The following is a 26,270-nucleotide window of genomic DNA, read 5'->3' as shown; positions in this document are numbered from 1 at the left end:
GACATCAGCAAAATCTCTAATTTTGCCTCCTTCCCGTTTCTTTTGTGTAAGCAACAGCATGCAAAATGTGTATGCATGTGTGTGTGAACACATTGGGGACCCGCAAGTGGTCTCAACCACATAAGCATATAGCAATTTCTCAAAACACATGGCTTATTTAAGCAATGATTTACACACGTCACATTTTACATGGAACTGGTTTCCATATAGAATTTTCCAATGTGTAAAAATCTCCTGAATTACATATACGTGCATACACTCATGTACACCCAGATATTAAAAATGAGGCAGCATTCTCCTCTGAGTGGCATCTGCTGACATTTGGCAAGTTGAAAAACATATTGTTTTTTCAAGTTCTTGAGAACTTTGTTCTGCAGTTCTCCAAGGCTGATTTCCTATATCTGCTGATATATTTGGCAGAATGAAAAGCATACTTTCTTCGCAAGTGTTTGAGATACTAGTTCAAACAGGTTAATTGATACTTCTGAAGTATCTAGAGATTAATGCTCAACCTGGACCAAACTTACTTGATAGCTGTTAGTTCCAGCTCCAAACCAATGCTGTCTCATATATCATACCCTCTAGTTTCCAAAGCAAGTTGGAAGTATGTCTTACATACATTCCCTTAAGACAAACTTTTTATATGGTGCTTGGCAGATATCCTAAATATAGATTTGTTCACAAATTTTCAAACTAATATAATTTGTTCTAGAAGCTGAGAAGTGTTGAAACTTAAGAGAACCTATTCAGGAGAATGAATATATATATATTCATGTATATATATATATATATATCCTCTGGTCTTTCAAATCATATAGCTAAAGTGTTCAAGTACAGGAAAGCATGGAGTTGTAGTTTTCAATACACTCCTCTGTATTGGCGAGTAACATGAGTAAAGCCAAAACTCTTGAAAAAGAGCCCCTAACCTTGTTTCTCTGGTTCTAACTAATGTGGTTTGTTTCTCCTTCTAATATCCAAGGGGACAGTAAAGGGAGAGTCAAATGAGACGGAGGAAGAATGCTCATCTGCCTTGGAGCTCAATAATGTCTTAGGTTAAAAAAGCCCACACTTGTCGGAGACTCCTTAACAGTTACTGTGATCAAATTAGCTGTCACATCTGTGACAAAAACATGTTCAATAAGATTCCGGGTAGGTTTCCAGTCTTGGCTAGTCTGGATGGAAACAGACGTATTCTGATCTGCTCCAGGAAAAGAAGCAGAATCTCTGTCAGAATCAGAGCTAGTCTCCTCTTCTCCGGTGCTCCCTTCTGACATGCCTGAAGTCTTGTCTTTTGTGGGACATCCCTCCTGGGCACAGGTGGTATTACTCTTGGTAGCTACATCTCTCTCACTAATAGCTGCTCTTTGTGCCGGTTTCTCACCTTTGCAAGTATCTGCATCTGTTGATGTTGCCCCTGTGTTGGCGATGTTCTGGCCACTCCCAGGTCCGCTGCCCTTGGATGCGCTTGTCTTTGTTGCTAAACTGTTGCCACTGCCTTTGCCAACTGCCCCGCAGCCATGGTGAGAGATATGGCTACTGCTGGCGGAGTTTGGCCCATTCTTCACACTTTGCAGGTTTAAAGCTTGTAGGTTGAGTTCTTGGTTGCAAGATGGCTGGCTGCTGGGAGAGCCAGAAGGAACTTTGTTGCCATTGTGCAAGTTCCCCGTCTTTTGTTCCCCCATGGAATTGCCACTCGGTCTCTTGGTCACTTTGGATCCCTGCACAGTCAATTCCAGGTTTCCAGAACCTTTCTGGTTTTTTAGTTTTAAATCCAAACCTAGGCTGTTCTTGCAGGACATAGCTGACTTCAGAGTCAGTCGTCCCACTGCAGAGGCATCTGCGGAGCTCTGGTTCTGTGACATCCTACTCATATAATGGACAATGGAGCTTTGCCAGCTGATACCACAATTTGGGCTTCCAACGGTAGTATTCTTCACTAGGCTGGAGAGGTTATCATTGGAGGATGCTCCAGAACAAAAGCCACCGAAGGCACCTTGTGCTTCCTTCATGTGGGATTTAAGCATGGCAATGCCAGAACTTTGAGCATTGTGTTGTGGCTGCATCTTGCTTGCCAATTTGGACCCCCCTCCCCCTCCCAATTCCTTTCTATTTGTTTTAAGCACCTTGGTTAGGCTGACTGTCCTCTTGGCTGCCTTCTGCTCTGGAGGCAGTGGCTTCCGCCCACGTTTCTTCCTAGCCGAGTCCTTGTTTTCAGGTTTGGCAACTAAAATCTGAGCTTTCTTTTGAGGCACTGGGTGACTCTCCCTGTTCCGTTGACTTCTCTTTGTCTCAAGGTCACTTTCATCCTCTTCCTCAGAAGAGGAAGTCGAAGAGGAGGTGGAGGAGGAAGAGCTGCTGGATTTGCTCTTGGAGGGTGCTTCAGGTTCCTTTAAACACAGGCAAAACAGAACGACAACAACATCAATATGGCCCATTTATTCAATAATCTTGCCGAAGCTTTATTCTCTTAAATAAGATTTACATAATCAATTTTCTGTCTGGATAACAGTTTACTTTTCAAAACCAACAGAATTTGCTTTTATAATTTGCTTATTATATTTCAATATGTAAAAGTTTCTCATTACAGACTTGTAGCTTCTTAAGTAAAATTAGATGCTGCCAATGATGAATAAATATTGACTCCAAGTGATAGGAATCAAACTTAGACTGTACAAGATTACCAGGCACCATAGCAGATGAAATCCAGCTATCTACAAGCAAGAATGCCCCCGTGACTGTAATTTCAATGGGTCCTATAAATCACCATTACTTACAACATTTTTTCTTGGTCTGCCTCTGGGTCGTTTGCCTCTTTTCCGATTTTGTACCTCTTTTTCATGTTCCCTGGGAAGACAGAAAATTATCCTCTTACTTTTCTTTTTCAGGAGAAGATGCCTTATTTTTGTTTTCAAACAAATTCATTACAAATTTCATAGGAATCTTATGATCCATCCAGACTGAAGTCTTTCTCACTACATAGGAATATGGATTACCAGCAGAACACAAATTTGCTTGTTTCTTATATAAGAGTATGCTGTATCACAAATCACCAGAGTTCAGTTGATAGAATTTGGTCACTGCTATTCCTTCATTACACTTTAATGGATCATTCTGTTGTAGTGAAGACTAGATTCTATTATGCTGAAATATTTTGTCATTCCCTCCAAGTATTTTGTGTGCAGAAATCAATTATTCTGGTTTTGCTGCCTTGCAAAGTATATTTCTAATATTAATGGCACAATTTTAAATGTATTAATGATATTATTTCTGCTAGAGAAATTTTTAAAATAAAATACTGACTTTAAAAACCTGACAATGACTTTTGAACCAGCAAAACACTTGACTGTGTTTAATTTTTGTTTATATGCATTTTGTACATTTTCAAAGAACACTGATTTAAGTATACAAACACCTCCAAATAAAAAAAAAACATTGTATTACATATCAAATATACACACCACATATACAGAGAGATATTATCAAAAGTAATTGTGATGTTACTTAGATGCAAAACAAAACAAACACATAACCAAAAACTATTAAAAGAATTCAATGTGGAAAATTGCTAAGGAAATCCAATAATTGCACTGGATTTCAAAAGATGAATGTTTCCAAACAGGAAGATCAAATCTATCCAGAATATTTGGGTTTACTCAAAACCACATTTGAAGCTCAGCTTGCATCTCTACAGCAAGCAATGAAATAAATATACCTAATCCAGTGGTATCAAAGAAATATTAAAAAGATTGTTGTTGTGAGAAAATGTGAGTTTAACATATGCTTGCATAAGGTAATGTATTCATTGGATTACAAAGAATTATTAGGGAAGGATAAGGACTTCTCTGAGACACTTAATGATACTTTTCATCTATCTTTATTTCGGAAGTAGATTGGACATACCAGCCAGTAGTTAAATTTTCAAGTTGGGGACCCAGGGAAGAACCATTAGAGAATATTACAGAAATAAAATATGAAAGTACTGATATTCTAACAAAAATATTAAAATATTTTATAGTATCATTAGCAGAGATTTCCAAAGTGGTCAAGGCAATATTCATATTAAGAAGAGCTGCAGAAAATAAGGCTAAATAAAATGTAATACCTATTTAGAGTAAATCATTAGAAAAAGTATTTCAAATATTTTGACTTTTAAAAAGTTATTTTGAGAATCTACAGGCAATATTTAGAGGTGCAGTGAAGTGATGTGATAGCGTGTTATTAATTCTTTGTATGAAGTACACCAGTGGATATAGATGATCCAGCAGATATTGTTTACTTTCAAAAGATGCTTGATGGAGTCCCTTATGAAGAAAATATATCAGCTGCTAGAGGGACAGAATGGTCCCTCTTTGGTAACCTTTGGGAAAAGAATGCTGACTAGACTGGATAGTTTTAACCTACTAGAGCAGGGGCATCAAATTTGCGTCGTCACAGCAACGTCATGTGATGTATCGTGACTTTCTCCCCTTTATTAAACCAAGCGTGGGCATTGCCAGCATGTGACATATCTGGCCCAAGGGCTGTGAGTTTGACAGCCCTATACTAGAGCTTCCTTACATTGTTAAGGCTAAATATCGATGGTGCCTCCTCCAAGAGCAGGTCACAAGTGTTTGGGGGCAAAATGTGGATGAGTCAGTATGTATTAGCAAGAATCCCAGAAACAGGACCCACCATTGCTAGATACACCTAACACAGACAGTCACTGGTACCAATCCTGGGACTGGCATGAAGGAGTGTCTTTCTCTAGTACTGCCACCTGTAGGGTTTTGTTTTTGATTCCCCAGAGACACCCAATACATTTAACTGCCTTTATACATTCTCAGACCTTTAGCAATTGTCTGGTCTCTTCCAGAACTGCCTTATGCAAACTATTCCAATATGTTTTCCTGGTAAATGGGAATAAATTTATCTTTAAAGTAATACTAGAACTATTTATTTTGATAATGTCAGTCTAATGTCAGTCTATTTACAATCTTTACACCATTCCAATGTAGTTGAGATTCCATTCCATTCCAATTGAGATTTATACGTCTCAGCAAATTCCTATTATCATTAATGGAGATTTGCCCAAGCTGTTCGAGATTCAAAAGGACACCAGGCAAGGATGTCCTTCATCTCCTTTGCTTTTTATTTTAGTCTTGGGGGTTTTAAATAGAGACATCAGAAAAGATTTTTTTTTTTTAATTAACTGTAAAGATTAAAAAAAAGGAACGTATGAACTGAGAGCTTTTGCTAATGATTTTGTTTTGTTTCTGCAAAACGTCTAAAATAGAATAGAATATTTAATGAAGAAACGGAGTGACTTTGGTGCCTTAGCTGGCTTGAAATTATATAAACAAAAAACAAAAATGTTGATTAAGAATATGACTGTACAAGATCATGAAATTTTAGTAAGAAAGTCAGGCTGTAAGGTGGAAAAATGTCAAATATCTAGGAATTATATTACTAATACAAATTCTAAATTATTTCACAGTAATTATGTGATTTACAAACAGTCCTCAAGCAGCATCCTCACGGTCACATGGCATGTATTTTCAATGTTTACACCATTTCACCTCTTACCCAATTAGACATTTTCTTATATAAAACAATTGAAATACTTTAATAAAACAGATTACTATTCAACCACAATTTATAGGTAACATCTAGGTGATGGGCAGCATACAAATTTAATAAGTACATATGATAAAAAAAATCAGCATTCTTTAAATTGGAAATTAAATGTATTTTTTAAAAATACATGACATTTAATGTATTTAGTTCCTTTTAAATGGTACATACATAAGCCTAAACATTAAAAATGCAGGAAAATGAAATAATTAAAAAAAATAGTGCAGTATTCTATAGCCGCATCCCCAAAATTTATACCCACAGATGTTCTGAGATTGCAATCGGACTAATATGCAACCATCAAACAACACAGAAGAGATGTAGAAATTTTAGCTCTACACTGACTTATTTGGAGTAACATGGTAAAAACAAATCATAGTATGAATACAGACAACCCAACTGATTTACATAAAACACTAAACCATATTATTGCTTCACTATTATTGCTTCTGGGATATTATTACAATGGATAATTTTTTTTTAATGGAAACACAATCCATATTACTTAATGTTAATATACATCAACACATCAACATTATAATTTTGATGTTTATAATAGCTCTCTACATGGGGCTCCCCTTGAGGAGCACCCGGAGGCTCCAGCTGGTCCAGAATGCGGCCGCGCAGGTGGTTATGGGAGCGACGTGGCGCTCCCATGTGACCCCCCTCCTGCGCGAGCTGCACTGGCTCCCGGTGGTCTTCCGGGTGCGCTTCAAGGTTTTGGTTACCACCTTTAGAGTGCTCCATGGCATCGGACCGGGGTATTTACGAGACCGCCTTCTGCTACCAATAGCCTCTCACCGACCAGTACGCTCCCATAGAGAGGGGCTCCTCAGGGTGCCGTCAGCCAAACAGTGTCGACTGGCGGCCCCCAGGGGGAGAGCCTTCTCTGTGGGGGCACCTACCATCTGGAACGAGCTCCCCCCAGAGATACGGAGGATCCCAGACCTGCGCACGTTTCGTCGTGCTCTCAAAACTTTTTTATTTCAGCAGGCTGGCCTGGCCTAACTCTCCTCTTTTAAATTTTTAATTTGTGATTTTATAAATTGGGTGTTTTAATCTGTGTTTCGGCCAAAATATTTAATAATTTTAACGGATTTTTTAATATTTGTATTATTTGTATTTTATCTTGGCTGTTCACCGCCCTGAGTCCTTCGGGAGTAGGGCGGTATAGAAATTTGATAAATAAATAAATAAATAAATAAATAAATAATTTTGATAATATGTTGCTCAAAATATAAATTTTGTTAAGGTGTTGTTGCAAATCTGGTATAGAGTCTTCCTTCTAACATTGTATGTATTAATCACTTATCCCAGAAATCCATAATTATTATTACTTGTATATTAAATGAATTTTTAGTTCCTGACAATGTTCAAATACTCGGAGGATAGCTAAGATATATACATGTGTGTCTAATGTAGTAATTAATACACAATTAGATGGACAGAAGTCAATTTCAGCCCCAAAGGTGACAATAGGAAGACCTGTCCTGACCACAAGAGTTCCTGTTCAAACTCCTGAATAGTTTGAATAGAATCTCCAACAGCAAGGAAATTGCAACCAGCCATTTGGAACATTCCCTACGACAAGGAATGCATTGACACTCACAAAGAATGAGCTAGATAACTTTCCTGTTTGGAATTTACAAAAGAGATTTGTTAAAACTTTAAAAAGAATTGTGAGAAGGGACAAAGAAAAAATGAAAAGAAATAGTTTTATGGCATTATTTGAAAGGATTAAAGATCAAGATTGTTAAAAGAAAAAAGGAATAAATAAATGGCAACGCTTAATGGACTTTTGCTGATCAGAACTGAATGACAAGGCTTTAAGAATTTATAGAAAAGAGATGGGATATGATTATTTGTTGTATTTTAAGGGAAGGTGATAAGTCACTTAAATTGTTGGTACTTACTGTGGTGAAGGGAAAACTCATTTCCTTACCTATTTCTTTTCATTTTCTTTACTATATTTTTCTTTCTGTTCTATTTTTATTTTCTGCACTACTTTTTCATTTATCCTTTAGTTTGCATTAGTTTTTATTTGTTTAATTGTAATTTTTAATGAAATTATTATTTAAAAAAGATATAGCAATGGCTTCTGGACAAAACAACACATACTTGAATTGAATACATTGCCAAGAAATGCTCTGATGAATCAAACTACATTAAAAAAAACCCCGACAAAGAACGAGTCCTTTAAAATGAGTCGATTTAAAATAATATAATATGAAAGAATCAATTTACTCAAAAAAGTTTATTATTATAGAGGCTTTTTATTGATAAAGTTATACACATTATCCTGATGCCACAGCTTTTAAGAATTTCCCTCATTAATGGATTTTTAAAACAACCATACCTCCCCCACCAATTTGTTATTGAGGAAACTAAAAAGAAAAATCTAGCTCAGAAATAAAGCCAAAAATCAAATGGGTCCTTGGTGCTCTCAAAGTTTGGTTGTTTTCTTGCAGACATTTCATTACCCAAATTAGGTAACATCATCAGTGCTAAAAAATCAAGACATATAAAAGGCTTTCTCAGCATCCAAATAAATTATAGCTGTTAGACTCTACTTATTTTGTAGTACAGCACAAACATAATTAAAAACCTGATTATGTCAGAAGCTTGAAATTCCTGTATAAATCTAGCCTGGGCTGTGTGCACGATAAAGAATAAACTGTAATCTACCGACTAAGACAGTTGTTAAAATATTAGCATTCATATCTATCAAAGAAATATAATTAGAATACATAGTTGAACTCATGCCTGGCTTGGAAACAGCTATAATATTTATCTCATCAAAAGGGAAACAGGAAGTGGATTTGGAAAAAAAAGATCTACAAAAGCAACAATTACCAAAACTTCCACAAGCTTAGAGACAAACTATGAATGAACCTATAACAACTTTTAAAATACCAGACACCATTAAAAAGATAAAAATAGATAAAGCACCAGGTCTGGATAGATTCTCGAATCAAAATTATGTTTTAAAGACAATTCTTACAATCACTGAAGGATGAACATTACTTTGCAAGACTCTACAATGCTTCAGTTTTGGAAAGAAGTCAATATTGTTTTATTGCTAAAGGAAGACCAGGATGTGTCTCTTAACAAAAAAATTGAGAAAGATTTTACAGACCTTTATTCAACATCAGTCTAGGTTTCTGCTGAAAAGGCAGCTAAGAGACAAAGTGCCTTGGATACTACTGAATATTTACAATATTCAGCATTAATATTTTTGGATGTGGAGAAAGCTTTTGACTATTTAATTTGGGTCTTTATGTTTAAAGTTTTGGAAGATATGTATTTGGGGAGAAATTCATTTAAGGGATTAAATCGATTTATATATGTCATCAAACATATATTATCATTAATGGAGATTTGCCTAAGCTGTGCAAGATTCAAAAGGGCAGAAGACAAGGATGTCCTTTATCTTCTCTGCTTCTTATTTTAGTCTTGGAGCTTTTGAATGGAGACATCAGAAAAGATGAAAAATTGTTGAGTGTGAAGGTTAAAAAAGAAATATATGAACGGAGAATTTTTGCTAATGATTTAGTTTTGTTTCTACAAGACCCCCCCAAAATGGAATGGAATATTTAATATTTATAAATATTTTTATATTTAATTAATTTAATTTAAAAAAACAGAATGACTTAGGTGCCTTAACTAGTTTTAAAATACATAAACAAAAAAAAAATGTTGGTAAAGAATTTGACTGCACATAATCATAAAATTTTAATAAGAAAGTCAGGCTTTAAGTAGAAAAAAGATCAAATATCTAGGGGTTATATTGACTTAATACAACTTTTAAATTATTTCAGAACAATTATGTTGCTGTTTGGGATGACATTAAAAAGGATTTATCAAGGATAAACTGAAGTTATTGATGTTGGGTAGAATTTCTGTTAAAATGAATGTGTTACCCAAGACGATGTTTTACCAATATTAATGATTGTGCTCCATTCAAGCAATGGCAAAAAGATATGTATTTCTAAATTCATATGGCAAAGAAAAAATCTGAGAATCAAATATAAATTGTTGCAAGATGCAAAAGACAGGTTTATCAGATTTAAGATTATACTGTAGTTTGGTGCATGCTGCTTGGTTTTGATGAAGGGTTGGGTGACCCTAAAAAATAAAAGATTATTAGATCTGGAGGGCCATGAGTTGAGACTTGGGTAGAAAGGCCATAAATTGAGATTTGGGTGCATTGTCCAACATTAAACTGTTACCTCACAGTGGATCTTACACAGCTAAGGTAAATGCATCCTAAAAATTTGGAATATAAAATAAGGTTCTCTCTTAAGATATCTTATTGGTTGTCAGAAGTCTTTTTTTTTTTAAATGACAATTGGATCCACCTGGTGGACCTATGATGAAATATGTTTTATTTGAAGTAAACCTAACCTGAAGTTGAAAGAACTGTAGAAGGCAGTGTTTGTCACTAGTTCATATATCTACAATTAAAAGACTTAACTTAAATAAGAAATAACTTAAATCTTATATCTTGACTTAAGCTTGTAAAAAGGGAATTTGAAATTGCATTGTATGCTAATGATGAACAACCTATTGCTAAGGTCTATAAAATGTTGTTGAAATTGAATTTGGGAAATTGAATTTGGGAAATGAGTATGTAATAAAGACTGTATGACCTCATGGGCAAAGAACTTTGGTTACAACATAACACTTGATTAATGGGAAAACATATGGACAAATGGACAAGTTTACATTGAACTATAAATGAAAAATTATACAATGATGCATCATGGGTATTTCACTCGAGAGATTTATGGATATGAGAACTTCAAATGTACATTAGAAATGTAATACTTTTTATTATCTCTTATGGACTTTTGACAAAGTAAAGAAATACTGGGGACAGATCTTTATTTTAATTCAGAACATTTTTGAAATAAATATAAAACTGAAATCAGAAGTCTTTCTTCTAGGTTTGATATTATTATATATGTTGACAGTGGTGAGAATTTTATTTGCTCAATGATGGTAAGACACATGATTCCCACAATGGAAAAATGGACAGTGAAGGTGAAATAATTGATGGAGTTAGCAAAATCAACTGTTTTAATTAAAGACAAGAACTTATTTAGCTTTGTTTCCATCTGGAAAACAATTCTGGACTTATGCTTGAAATGGGGGGAGGGGGAAATGAAAATTTGATTTTAAGTTTTGATGATTAGATTTTGTTGTTATAGAAATGATTTGAATTCATTGCAAATGTAAAAAATTGAGGTTCTAATTTTTCTTGTATTGCACTGCACTGAAAAAAAAAATCAGAAGCCACTACTTTTTCCTTTTTCTTTCTTCATCTTTGCACTTTTTCTATCTTCCTTGATTTTTGTTTCTATTTGCATTTTATCTCATCATAAACTTTAACCAAATTTTATTAAAATTTTGTGTGTGCTAAACATTTTTAGGGATACAGATTTATTTGAAGAAGTTTCATTATATACCTTTAGTAAGTTAAAAAAAATAAGATCCTTTCGTACCAATAGGGCCATTGCCTTTCACAGATTTCTCAATGATTTAAGAAAGATAAGGGATAGATTAACATGGCCAATGTGCAAGTCTCCTCTCCCCCTTTAATCAGGTTAAAAAGAGTTCTGCAATATTCCGCTTTTGGTCCAGTTGATAAGGAAAATAAATAATAAAACTTTTTTTTTCCTTTTCTCCAGTCAAGGACGGTTAAAATAGGGAAATCCCCAATTAAGGGTCATGGAAAATGACTGATCAGGTCCACAACCAAGTGAAAGTAGTGGATGGGGTGGAAAGCCAGACTTGGTTTCATTTCCAGCCAAATTATGCAGTGATACATGCAGCTGAAGTATATGAAAAGTTTCGTTTTCTGTAAACATAATATATTTCCCCCACAATTTAGAATAAAAATTTAACAGCTATTAATAGATCTGGAATGTGTTATTCATTTTTCTGTGTGAAATAGATGGTATAATATTACATTATTTAAATTTGATTGAGTCTAAAGGCCAGTAATTTATAAAATTCTCCCCTTTCTGAATATTATTATCTGGTGTAATATAATAAAGACTTTTATTTTATTCTGTTTTACTCTACTCTATTCTCTGCAAGATTGTGTATTTCCTTCAAGAAATATACGTGGCACACATTAGATTCCTTCCTCTTAATTTTTCAAATATGTCAGTGAGATAGATTGACCTGAGAAAGTTAGACAATCAGCTTCTATTCTGAAAATGGATTAGAATCTGGAATTCCCTAATTCTGGTCCAACATTAAACCATTACATAAAGAGCCTGTAGTACAGTGGACTAAACACTGTTATTAACATCTGCTGCTTGCAATTACTGCAAGTTCAAATCTCACTAGGCTCAAGGTTGACTCAGCCTTCCATCCTTTCAAAGGTAGGTGAAATGAGGACCCAGATTGTGGGGGCAATAAGCTGACTTTGTATAAATATACAAAAGTATGAAGGTATTGCTTAACGCATTGTAAGCCGCCCTGAGTCTCCGGAGAAGGGCGGCATATAAATTAAAGCAAAAAAAAAAAATATATATATATATATTACATGATTACCAGCTCTACTTTATTTTTGGCAGAGATCAAAATTCTATATTGCTCAGATGGAGGGAAGTTATAAACAGATAGTAATTATTTAACTTTCTCTTGTAACAATTTAACTCGGCTAGTTGTTGCTTTGTAAGAAACATATGTAATTCCTCAATCTCAAATAACTGCTTTTGCAGTGGTCCATGTCAAGACAGTGATGTAGAAAAATTCTGGTTAAAACAAAAAAAAAAATACCACTTTCTGGTCCACCTGCTAAAGAAAAAAACATTTATGTTTCAGCAAAGAAGCTTTCATAACTGACTCAAAAGAGGCATTTAAACTTTTGTCTCATAAAGCTAAAGTACAAGAGCATTACAGTATCATTGAAGTTACTTGCTTTAAATTTAAAAACCAAAGAATGAGTTATCAGGAAAAATATTCAGATGAAAACAATTTTTTGTGCATGGGGAAAAGAAGTATATATCCGCAAGGAAGGGTTAGCAGAATACCAACTATCCTACAAAATTAAAATCAAATATCTTATCTAGTAAAATTTTGATCTAGAAAAACTATTGATCAAAACTGTAATATTTCTCCCACCTGCATGTTCTTTAAAAACTATTTACCTTTAGGGAGAATAGGAGTCTGTTTTCCTGCAGAAAGCTTTTTAAGTGCTTGCCTTTCAAAGGTTTAATTAACATCAGTTTATGTTTGACTGCAGGGAAAAACATCTTAGCATTCCATGTTATTAAGGAGACTGCATTAAATGTTAATATTCAAAGCAGTGAGAATGACATATCCCTGCCGTACTAAAATTTATATGTTGCAACTGCTAGTAGCAAAACATGGTTCATCATATCAGATCTCCTCTACACAGATAGGTAAGGGGAAGATGGAAGAATGGGAATTCTACTGATTAATTTTTCTAAAGTAGTGTATGTATCTTAACGAAAACAAAGAACAAGAGAGGGAAAAGGTGGGACCAGGAAAGAAGGGGGAAAATGCAAGGCTGTACAAGAATCTACCATTCGTAATCTCTCCCTGTAACCAAGGAGATACAGTACGCTATAACAAGTGCATGCATAATTAGAAAGTAGAAATTGCAAAGGCGATACTTTCTCACATAGTAGAACTTCCATAAAAATAATTGGTTGGCCTTTCTCAGTTTCATTCAGAATGCCAATCAAATGAATAGTACACCAAAGTGATATAGCAGGAATCCAGGGACATTTCTCCCCTGAAGGAGTTTATCAACTTTTAATAAAGGAAGTGAAAGAAAATCAAGTCCATTTGTTTCATAATAGGCTATTTAAAACCACAAATAACCACAATGTAAGAATGGGTCAACAAGTCCAGGAAAATGCCTTGTTTTTTCTAATGGTATCCAGGAAGCTGTAAAAAGTTAAAAAGTCTTCCTGCAGGAAAGGGAACATCTGTCCTAATGAAGAGAACATAAAGTACAAACAAGAAGAAGTGTAAAATGATAATCCAGTAAGTACCAATAATTATAATTTCGGTACAGTATGGGGAAAAAAATTAAGGGAACAAAACTAATTTCTTTAAATATATTCAGAGCAAAGAACCAGCCAAGGAAGTGACTGGGCCATTAAGCAACAGAGGAGTGAAAGGGACACTCAGGAATATTATTGGGAATGTTGAGGAAATACATGAACTATATTTTCTGTTTGTACCACAGAAAATATGGAAGAGAGATCTAACTTCCTTAGGGAGGGAACTGGGACAAGTGAAGCAAATTGAGGTACCTAGAGAAGATTCTACATTAGGAGAGAATGTACAGTAACAAATGATTGGGTCCTGAGGGTATTTGTTCAAGAGTTAGAACTCAAATGTGGAATCGCTAAATTACTAGCAGAAATGTAACTTGCTCCACATGCTGGGCTAGGTAATAGACCTGGAATCATTCATGGAAGATCTGGGAAATTACAGCACGATTAGCTTAGCATCTGTTCTTGGAAAATTGGTAGACATGATAATCAAGTAAAACTACATTCAAAGAGTTTTGCTGAAGTATAATAAGCTTGGATTCTCCAAGATAAATTCTGCTTCTCCAACCTTCTATAGAGCTTTTTGACAGTATCAACAGATACATGGGTTGGCCCTGCCAATACCAAGGCTTTTTCAAATACAAACATATCCTACTATAGGTAGTCCTTGACTTACAACCACAATTGAGCCCAACATTTCTGTTGCTATGTGAGACATTTGTTAAATGAGTTTTGACCCGTTTTACATTTTTTTCTTGCCACAGTTAAGTGAATCACTGCAGTTATGAAGTTAGTGACATGGTTGTTAAGTGAATCTGGCTTCCCCATTGACTTTGCTTGTCAGAAGGGTCACAAAAGGTGATCACGTGACCTGGGAGACTGCAACTGTTATAAATATGAATCAATTGCCAAATGTCTGGATTTTGATCACATAAGCATAGGAATGCTACAATGGCCACAAATGTGAAAAACGGTCATAAATCACTTTTTTCAGTGCTATTGTAACTTTGAACGGTCACTAAATGAACTGTTGTAAGTCAAGGACTATCTGTACTTTGTTTCATGATAAGTAACATAATGCTAACTGCAAAAATGGAGCAAGAAATAATAAAGACAAAAATATTAAGTCATCATAAAGGTAAGTTAAGCTCAGTCCACTTTTCAAAAACACTAACAATCTTTCCATACACTTCTATTCTTGCAAACAATTTTTGCTTCCAGCATGTCAATACACTGCCTTTTGCTCATTAAATTTCTCATCTCTTTCTTTTGCAAGATCTCACTAACTCTCTCCAACCATACATTTTCTGTTCTATTCATTCTTGAAGAAAGAATGAATAGAATGAATCATAAGTAAGGGATGCGATCCTTACTTACCATCAACATATTTGCTTGCTTTGCTTTTGCTTTGCTTTTTTTAATTTATATGCCGCCCTTCTCCGGAGACTCAGGGCGGCTTACAATGCTTTAAGCAATAGCCTTTGTATATTTATACAAAGTCAGCTCATTGCCCCCACAATCTGGGTCCTCATTTCACCTACCTTTGAAAGGTTTGAGTCAACCTTGAGCCTGGTGAGATTTGAACTTGCAGTAATTGCAAGCAGCAGATGTTAATCTATTAATAACAGTGCTTTAGTCCACTGTACTACAGGCTCTTTCTTTACTAACAATTCACTTTATATTTAATCTACATTAATTCAGCTCCCGTTCATGCTTAATGCTGTTTTTCTTCTTTTAAAACCCACACTTAAGTGATCACTTCTCACTGAATTTCTCCTGAGGTGCCCAACAAGTGGAAAGTTTGACAGCATTCTTTGTAATAGGTGTTTCCCCCTCTCCATACACATATCTTTCTCTCATTCTGTTTTTTGTAGCACTCTTATATGTATTTTTTCTTATTCACAGCCCCTTCCATTTCATCATTCTTACCAAGCATTTTTTCAGACTTTCTATTAGCATAATTCCATGTATAAATGTGGAATTCCATCTTAATTCATGTTACAGTACTCACATCTTCTTTTCTGGTATCTAATTTCCATTCATTCTGTTGGGAGGCTTTTATTTACATATTTGCATGAATACATATAGATAGTTATGGTTATACTGCTTATTTAAAGCCAATAGATTTACTTTCAAGTAGATACTCCCCAAGCAATCAGTATTCTTATTCTCATTTTCATTCCAAATGGCTCAGTAGCGCTTTTCATACTATTATCTTGTTTACATTTCTAACCATTCATGTCACAATATCTCCCCCCCCCCCCCCGATTGCATTCATTCAAAATATTTTTCTTTAAACTCACCCCTGGTTTCTGCACTTTAGAATATGTATAACTTGTATTACCACCAATATACTTTTAAACATATCCACCATAATCTAAATAAAACTCATTTATATTTTCTGAGACACATTTTAGCCCTTGTATTCATAATCAAACCCACACATTCATTCTCCTGCATGTATTCACATCGACTCCAATTCAGAAGATCCAGATTTCATTCAGTTGGAGTATGGCCTTTCTTTCTTCATACAGAACAGAGAACAACACAGTCGGAAGGGGCTTGGAGGTATTCAGCCTCTTGCTTAAGCAGAAGACCTGAGACCCTGTACAATTCTGGACAAATGGTTGTCCAATCTCTTCTTAAAATCTTCCTGTGATGGAAAACCCACAACTTCTGGAGGCAAGTTGTTCCACTGATTTCTTTTTACTTTCATAATGATTATTCTTTCACTTCATTAATTCAGTCTTTATTATTTACTCCTCTTCCATTCCAAGCCACAACCTTCCAAATGCCATGGTCATCACAAGATTAACCCATAATTATTGTCTTCCATTGCCCAACATAGTTTTGGTCAATTGAAGCTTTCATATGTTTTGTAATAGAATTACAAGATTATGCCTGTGCCACATGTAGCATTCCCTGCTAATGGCAAATACAATACTGGTCAACATTTGGTATATTTTGGCCAGAAAGCCCAAGTACAACCAAAGCCCAATTTTACCACTAACATATGTCTTGTGCAAGCCAGAACCACTAAGCTAAGCTAAAACCAGAACCACTAAGCTATGTTGACTTTAGTTTGAAAGTCAATATACTCCAGCATGTATTCCACCAACAGTTAAATGTTGTGCTGACATTGCCACTTCCTTAGGAACCTCATCACCTGACAAAATCAAATACTCACTTTATCAAAGACTCACACAGATGAAGTATTCATGAAATAAAACAAGTGTCTTATTTTCTACTAATCAAAGGATGTAGAATTATGTCCCTAAGTTTAGATTTTATAATTAACATATCTGAGTGTAATATAGCATTATATGGTATTCTTTTTAACCAATGAATATAAATTTAATATACAAAATTTGTTTTTCCTTTTCCCACTTTTTATTTTCTTGTTCCCCCCCCCAATAATTTTTAATTTTATGCATTGTTATATTTTGTTACAACTGTGCATCTTGGTGATTTGATTATATTCTGTATTCTTTAAAAATATGATTTCTCTTTTATACATTGGCAACTGGTTAAAAAAGGAGAGGCAGTGACAAGGAATAAACTGACAATTTTCCCAGAGAGTCTCTCAAGCTTTTTGAAACTTCCTAAAAAAAATATCTTAATTTAGGGATAAACAGTAAGCTGCCAAGTTTCCAAATGATATCAGACTCCAGATAGTCCTCATTTAGTGACTGGACACAATTGCAGTTGTGAAAAAGTAACTTTACAACTGAGTCTCACATATATAACTTTTGCAGGTCTGATAGCAAAGGAAAGCTGAAGTAAAATCATAAGCACAGTTATGATTTCACTTAGCAACCACCTCGTTTAATGATCTAATTGTCCGTCCCAATTGTGATTGCCAAATGAGGATTACTTTTATTCAGGTTAGTAAAAGCTCCAGAAGGGTCTCTTTAATAGCAAGAGAACTTAAGACTTATCTACTGCCCCACAGTGCTTTACAGCACTCTCTGCATGGTTTACCATGTCACCTATTACTCCCAACAATCCGGGTCCTCATTTTACTGACCTCGGAAGGATGGAAGGCTGAGTCAACCTTGAGCCCTGTCAGATTCAAACTCCAGGCTGTGGGCAATTTGTTTGCAATACTGCATTCTAACCACTGCACCACCAGGGCTCCTCTTTAAAATGAGCAAATGGCCACTGAAATGGTCTAATGTTGGGTTTCAGTAAATGTAAAGGGATGCATACTTTCTTACTTTAAACTGATGTTGATAAGAACTGAGTTTTTTGTAACTAACCAGGGGACAAAAATGGGGCTGCTGCAGCAGACAGCTGAAAGAATTGACATTGACTCAACATGTGGCATTGTAAAAAACCCGTCAGTTCAATGTAAAGGATCATTGGTGGAGGGACCAAAATTAAAACCACTAACACTGTGAAGACCTTATACAAATGCATGGCATATCTATAACTGGATTAACCATGGAAGAAGGCAAAATGATTGTATAGTATTTTGTATTTCGTATATCCAAACTTATGAAGTACATTTCTTTCCCCATTTACAATATTTTTATTACTTTTCATTTAGCAAATATCAAAGCAGTTTCCATACACTATGAAATAAAAACAATAAACAAATAAAAAAACAAATAAAAACAATTTGTCTTTTTTAAAAAAAAAGACCAATGAAAGAAACAGTTTAAATAACTCAGGGAAGTGAATAAAATCAAGGGAAGTTCTGTGCAAAAAGTAAGCTTTCAATTTCTGGGAAAATTGGAACTCTGAGGCACAAGCCTCTGTAAAGAATATTATTTGATATTATCTATTAGTTATGGGAATTGTTTGGTCTAGTAGTTAAAGCACCAGGCTAAAAGCTAGGAAATTGTGAGTTTTAGTCCCGTCTTAGGCATGAAAACCAGCTGAGTTACTCTTGGCCCATGTCACGCTCAGGTAACAAGCTTTACTCTTTTGGCCAACTGGCTTCTATACCTAAGGCAATTGATACCCAGAGAGCAGAACAACATCTGTAATCAGCAAATACAATAACAACAGGTAAACAACACATTTCATGGGCAACAATTTCAAACTGTGTACTGCCAATGCTATATGCCAGCCACCCAATGGGAGCTACTGAACTCAAACAACATCCAACACATCTTCTGCATCATTACAAAACCAATCCACACAGGTAATTGCAACCACCCCACAGAATTCCCTTCCCCATTCAGACAGCAGTAACCTTGTCCCTTCTGCAAAAATGTCATCTTCTTCTCTTAGTTCTGGAGCACAATATATTAAGGGAAGGAAGGAAAATTCATGTAACACAGCTTCCCAAGCAGGGGGTCTGAACAGACTACAAATACCACTTCAGCATTAGGGAGGCCCAGCTGCAGAAGAAATGGCACAGCCACTCTTCCAACATACAGAAAACAGGGGTTCTCATAAACTGCTAGCAGCACCCTCCAGTGGCTCATTGCATAGGATTGAACAAAAGACATTTTAAGTTCTGCAGTGCTGGCAAAACACAGCCACTCGTCTTATTTAACATCCAGGGAGAAAACGACAGGACAAAAAAAGAGAGCACAACATGCTAGAAATGCCACAGAATTTGTTAGCGAATCATTACATCAAAACAACCAACAGGTCTGTAAGGAGCAACGTCTCTTTTCTCCCCTAGAACATTAGGTGGCAATCACAGGAAGCAAGAGCAAAATAAACCCTAGTTTGGCAGGAAAATATGTTCTACGCTGCACATAGAAGAGGTCCCTACACAAGGACACTGCATAATAAGATGAAAAATGGCATCAACGCATTGATTGCTCCTTATGAGACCACCTTTCATTTTGCAGCCTCTGCCATCCTTGACTAGACCAACTTTGCACTCTTGTGCGAGTATCCCACGGCCTCCTGATTATTCTCTACTAATTGATTCAGGCATCTATCCCATCAGTTCACACAGAAAAGATTTCCCTCAACACATAGAGGAGGACGCCCATTGCAACTGCTAGCCTTCAGTCTAACAAACTCTTTGGATTCTCTTGTTCCACCTTGAGACGAGACAGAGGCAGATATTATGGCAATGATTTCAACCTGATACTCTTCATGTAGATACATGTAGACTCTCAATATCCACAGCTACCATGTCTATAGAAAAAGAATCTTAGTCACTATTCCATTGTAACAAAACACAAACAATGCATAGGACAATGTCAGAGCTTTTATTGAACGGTCTCTTTGGGATAGAACTGCCTCAGAAGAAACAAAGAGCAGAGTCTTGAGCATTGGAAACCGTGGCTTAACAGACAGCAGGGCAGCAAATTGTATGACTGTCTGCTCTGGAGGTATGTAAATCTGCCTGGAGAGGCTGGTCAATACCTCACTGAAGAACATCTGGGGAAATCCTGGGTTTTGCTGATAGTCAAAGGTTACAATCTCTTTTCTGATCTTGTCCATCAACCTGTACCTGTAGGACAGCAAGGGAAAACATAGACAGTGGAACTGGCAACAGACAGCAGGAGCCCATAGCCCCTTAATCTGGAGATACACTAAGTATTTGGTCAGGAGAAACAGTGAATGATATCCTTGATTGCTTAGACCATCCTCATGCCCTCCCTGATGTTGCATTCTCTGTGACAGTAAGGAAGGAGACTGTTAAATTTTTTGTGAGCATATTTCACCTTGCAGTGAGAGATACACTCTGTCCAGTGTATTGCCCAGTGTATAGAAATTTTAATTTTGCAAAACAAAGGTGCTCCTGTAGAGCAGTTGTAATGAAGCACCTGATCTTTGCCAATTGAAGGACTCTCTCGGTATTTAGGAATGAGAACTTCTACTGTTGGGTGTGGCAAATGCTAAAACACAGCCCATGCAAATGTGTCTTATGTATATGGAAAAGAGATCGGGAAAAGGTATGGGAAAGAGATGCAGTTTAAGATATGTTCCTCATTTCCATGCTTACCTGTGTACAATGCTGTCTTGTCTTTCAACTTGGAAACAGAATTTGGTGCTGGACAAATGTGTCTGGAATGCCAAGATAAGTACCTATTGAGGGTTCTAGGCAAAATTGGTTAGTAATATTCTCATATGTGTTGCAAGGTCAGGAGGTTTTGTGAACCAACCTTCCTTTTTGTGCAGAACGTCTTTTCTCCATATGTTCCCATCATTCTTCCATCTGAGCTCTCTTTGCATAATGTCAGGCTAAAGATACGGCCCATGCTGCGTGCTTATTCTAAGACAGTGGGTCTCAACCTTCCTAATGCTGCGACCCTTTAATACAGTTCCTCATGTTGTGGTGACCCCCAACCATAAAATTATTCCTAAGGCCATTGAAAATATGTGTTTTCTGATGGTCTTAGACGACCCCTGTGAAAGGGTTGTTCGACCCCCAAAGGGGTCCCGACCCACAGGTTGAGAACCACTGTTCTAAGACATGATATTTGTCTGAGGCGGATATAAGTTAGGTTAATCTTGCGAGGTGAACTACAAGTACTAAACACTGGCATATTGATATCAGTAAGGCTGTTGTCAACACCGGGATAGCAATTTCTGATTTTTTTTATTTCTCCCACTGAAGTCAATGAAAGGGAAATTTCATGAACCAAGTTTTGGACTGACTGGTAGAATATTGTACACAGAAGCGAATGTGCCCATCAACTGAAGGGAGATTGTACCCAGCCAAAGCATTCTCCTCCCTTCATATGTCTACATGGATAGCCATGGTGACAATGTTTTACCAGCATTGTACCTGTCATATATCTTCCATTCCTTTGGTACCATAGATCTTAAAACTTCTTATCTCATTATTATTACTTTTGAGGGCTTCATTTGTTGGATATCCAGGAAGCCCAATTCAGCTTATCACTTGAACTATCTTCACTTAAGTTATAAAAATTGCATAGACAAAAACAGATGGAACAACAGAATTACAATTTGGAAACAGTTATACATTTGTTGTAAAGTTATAAACAGTTGTAAAGTTTGAAATAACTCTATTTACTTGTCCTTATGTTTCTATTTTCTCCTCTGATGATACATTATTTTTAATCATTTTATATAGTAAAATTGCACAGAGTAAGGAGAATTAAATGCTCCAATATTATTCTTCAGTCCAACAATGGCCAGAAACCCATAAGAAAGCACAAATATGACATCAAGAGCAATATTTATTAATACTATGGAACACAGCTACTGAAAATGGAGATTCTAGTTTTTTGGCTGACATTTATTAACAGATCCATCTTTGATTTATTTATTTAATATTTTAAATCCCAGGCCTAGTAGACACATCTCATGCAAATAATTATATTGTTTTACAAAGTTATTTACTCTTGTTCTCATCATCCCCATTTAGAGAATTTCTCAGCTTTAATGCATTTAACAAAATAACAGAGTTGGAAGGGACCTAGACCAACCCCCTGCTCAGGCATTTGTTTATTAGCATTTATATACCACATGCTAAGTTCATCATATATTTCCGTGCCCTTTTTATCAATTTTTCTTCTAGGACTATATTACTGGAATTAAAATTTAGATAAAATAACTATGGAACACAAGAGTACACAATCAAATGTATAATGTGTTACAGGAGACAAAAGTTGCACTGAAACAGCACACAGCTGGGAAGAAGGCATGGCCCAATCTATAAATCTTGTAACATTGTCACTTGCACAGGAAATCAGTTTAGTGTTTTTTCCAAAAATATGTGCAGGAAACTACAGTTGTACAAACTCTGAAAGCTGCTCAAACCTGCGCAGTCAACCTCTTGAATCACACTGGAAATTTTGGTGGGAGGATGCAGCAATATATTATTCTTAGAATTTGTATTCCATAAATGTGATAAAGCATTGAAAATGGTGATTGTCAGTATATTTATTTTATATTTAGAGGCCACCTGGCTCTGGGCTATGAAAAGTGCAACTTCTGCTTACATTTTAAAAGTAAGGAACAAAAACCCCAGATGTCTATAAATTAAATCATGACAACTGGATTTCTTTTCTTGTTGGTTCAAACCATTTTGCCGCTTATCCAAGTAGCTTCTTCAGCCTGAGAAAACTGGGTAGGATGAACCCCTGGAGGACATATGCAGTGTTCCCCAAACTAACTTGCTCAGACTGAAGAAACTCTAGGAAAAGCAGAAAAACATTTTGAACCAACAAGAAAATAAGTCCCGTTACTATGATTCAACTTCCAGACAACTCGGTCTGGATGATTGAGAATTTTGACTATAAAAACAGAAGAAATAGTTCATGAACGTCTGTAATGCTCACCCCAGGAGAAACAAATTGGGGCTCAGTAGCTACCTATCTTCAGGCCTAGGAGTAAAGCCAAGTTTTCAAAGACTTTCGGAAGATGCTTAGGATGGAACACATAAAGATCTCTGGGAATGCTGTTCCAGAGCCAAAGGACAAATCTAAGGCTTGTTTTGTATAGAAATACAGACTGTCAATCTAAACATGTATTTGCTCACTTTTGCCAATTCCTTTGACACACTTCTCTTTTATGACCATTGTTTCAACTTTCCATTCCTGTCCAATTATTGTGCATATCTGTTACCACACTATTTGTACTGAGGGAATATATCACTTAGTATCTTCACCTACTTGATCAATTTGGACCATTTTATAAACTTCTCAATGTTCATGCAACCTGCACAACTACTATGTGCTAACAGATTTAAGAAGAAACGTCTTGCCTTTACCCTGGACACAATTCTATCTCTGGCATACTTCCTTTCCAAAACCAAACAGCTTTTCACTTGTATGCCAGCTAGTTTAGCTTTACATTTCTTTCCTAATATCATGCATATTCAATAGTTCCCAATATCAGTGGCACCTACATTGGAGCACAATGGGCAAGAAAGTGGACATGATCTGAACCACATCCCTTTTGTATGTATGCACAATCCTCAATGCATGTAGAAAAGGATGGGGCTGGGGTTGGCACCAATTTGAACCTTCTGAACCACCCCACACAGATACTACTGTTTAATATTCTACTATTGTACATTGTATTCAGAGAACATACTATTTAGTATCTTCTTTTCTGACCGGTAACAATTTTTATAATTTCTCCACATCCATAAAACTTGCATGAGGACCAAGGCAAGCTGTTGGCAGCTGTTAGGGGTGCTAACAGAAGCATCAAGTTAGCGATAGCAGCCTTCTTTTCAGCACCCAGTGAGACAGACCTAAATCCTCTCCACTTCAGTGCTACAATACAGGAACTTTTTTTTCATATTAGCTTGGATAGTTTTATCAATGTATAGAATGAAATCTACATAGCAACCCCTAGGCTGAATACAGAAGCAAAGAAAACATGAAACCTGATTAAGCTCTGTCTAAAAGCATAACAAATCAACTTTACATTTGAGCTTTCTTCATTAATCAGGCCCTTAAAACAGTATTTAGGTATCGAGGAAAAACAGGCCAATGGGCTGCAATCTGGAGGAACAATAGAGTACTCTGTATTCTGTTTCCACAATTCCAGCTGGTCTGCCTAGACAAGCCCTCCTCCTCCCACCTCTCAGCAAGGTTGGTGGCTTACTCACTTCTTCTGGAAGGCCAAAAGGAGTCTTGGATCAAGAATATTCTCTTCAGGTTCCCAGCTGTTGTGCCTAGAAAAGAGGAAAATCACTCACTACTATACCCTGCTTTCTTACAACATACGATTCACAATTAGAGATTTTGTTTATTATAGGACTGCATTTTGAGGCAAAGCCTATCCAAATCGCACTACACACTTACTACAACTCCCATAACCCCCAACATGGAAGCACTCCTGCCCTGCTGGCTATGAGTAAGGAGAGCTGCAATTTAATCAAACCAGAGGGCATCAGGGGGAAAGCTGGCTTGAAAGTAATAATTAATTAAAGACTGTCTTGCCCAGGGGAGGTAAGAGAACTTACTGAATAGTAATAAGCACTAGTTTAATTCTGGGATGAAATTTAATTTTTTTGCAGCCATTCAATGAAAAGTTTGTGCTTTATGACTGGACCCGTTCAATTTGCTTAATGGAAAAGGCATGGGAGGCAATCAGGGAAAGAAAAAAAAGAGCACACTGAGATGCATTATGGATAACTTGGGCACGTGTGTGTGGAGGGGGGCCTGGGGTGTAAGAAGAGAAGTCAAGCAGGAAAAGGATAAAAGCAGAGGGAAAGTCTGGCTTTCAGGAGCAGCTGGCAGGAGGGGTAAAGGGAGAGGCTCCTTTTTGAGCCTGACAACCCTTTCCCCCTTCTTCTGCAAGTGGGGCGGGCTGGGGGTGGGTGGGCAAAGCCTGCATGCATGAGCGGGAAGATCGGGGTTTCAAGAAGCGGGTCAACGGAGAGCAAAGGAAGCTTTTGCTATTTCTGCGGAGGAGGCTTTACGCTTCTCCAGGGCTCCCCCCACCCGACCCCTTTACAACCAGGGAGACGAAAGGCTTAAGAGAAGTTCGTTCTTTAGCAGAAACGGCAAAAGCAACACATGGAAGTCAAGCAGGGAAATTTACTCAAAGCCGGCACCGGTAGAGCGACCCCCAATAAAGAAACAGGCGCAAAAATTTAACTAATTACTAAGTAAACAAAAAAAGGTCGGACGAGAGGAAATGCTCCCGGGGGAAGAGTACAACAAAACAAAACAAAAACACCCGCAAGAAACGAAGTAACTTCTAAGCTCTCGCAAGTCCAGCCGAGGTTGCAGGCGGTCGGTCCCCCCCCCCCCACCCTCCGCGCGCGCTTCCCCAGTCCCGGACTTTCCGCCAGTCCCTTTTCCGCTTCGGCTGGCGCTTTTGCAGCCGCGCCGCCCGGGTCTTGTTTTCGCCCGAGTCCCATCATCCCCAAGCCCCTCAAGCCCCGCCCTGGAGCCCCTCAGCTCAACGGCTGGCTTGGCGCTCAGCTGCTCGCTTCATTGTCCGACTCACTTGGAAGACCAGCCTCTCCACTTCACCAAATACTCCAGCTTGCCCTGTGTGGAGAGAGAGGGAGGGGGAGAGAGGGAGGGGGGGTTGGGAGGGGGAAAAAAAAAAAGAGAGAGAGAGAGAGAGAGAAAAAGAGGCGCGTTAGAGAGGGAGCCGAGGCGTCGGGCGACGGCGTCGCTGCTGCTTTTTGCTGCCGGCCGCCTCGCTTGCCGCCCACCTTGCGAAGCCGCTTGCTGAGGATGCACTCGGCGGCGAAGACTTGCTCTCCCACGCTGCTCAGCTCCTCCATGGCGCCCGACTGGCTCCGCTCGGCTCCCTCCTCCTCGGCCACCGCCTCCGCTTCTTCCGCCAACACTGACTTGCTCTTAGCGGAGCCAGCGTTGTGCCCGAACAAGGCTTAGAGTCCGCGGGAGCGCGCGCTCCCCCTCGCCCGCCGCCGCCGTTCCCCCCACTTTCGGCGGCAACGCGCGCACCTAACACCCCCCCACACACTCATTCCCCCCCCCTCCCGCGACGCCCAGAGCTTCACTTCAAGCGCACACAATGCAACGCGCGCGCAACCGGCTCCGCCTTCCCACGCCCTGCTCAGGGGCTCCCCAAATTCCCGGTTAGCCAATCCGACAGGGGCGAGGCGGGGCTTTGAGAGCTTGTGGCGGAGAAAGGGAAGCCGAGCTTCGCCTATTGTTTCTTGCGTCGCTTTCTGGGTCTCTCGACGGCCGAGTTGCTGAAGACTTAAGAGAGAGTGGACGAAAGAACTGAGTTGGG

General features: G+C 37.5%; 1 protein-coding gene across 1 annotated transcript; it reads right to left on the bottom strand.

Annotated features, from left to right (window-relative positions):
* Window positions 1–1,037: 1,037 nt before the first annotated feature.
* CBX2 (chromobox 2) lies at window positions 1,038–25,794 on the bottom strand. The gene is made up of 5 exons (XM_070937679.1): window positions 25,723–25,794; window positions 25,509–25,552; window positions 24,160–24,225; window positions 2,775–2,844; window positions 1,038–2,387 (listed from the first exon to the last, which is right to left on the bottom strand). The coding sequence occupies exons 1-5, from the start codon at window positions 25,792–25,794 to the stop codon at window positions 1,038–1,040; spliced, it is 1,602 nt and encodes a 533-aa protein (XP_070793780.1).
* Between the last annotated feature and the right edge of the window lie 476 nt (window positions 25,795–26,270).

Source organism: Pituophis catenifer, unplaced genomic scaffold, assembly GCF_029215685.1.
Source record: "Pituophis catenifer annectens isolate HBS135680 unplaced genomic scaffold, rPitCat1.0.hap2 SCAF_2, whole genome shotgun sequence".
Taxonomy (NCBI): Eukaryota; Metazoa; Chordata; class Lepidosauria; order Squamata; family Colubridae; genus Pituophis; species Pituophis catenifer.
Note: the sequence above shows the minus strand (reverse complement) of the source record. Positions and strands in the feature narration are given on the sequence as shown.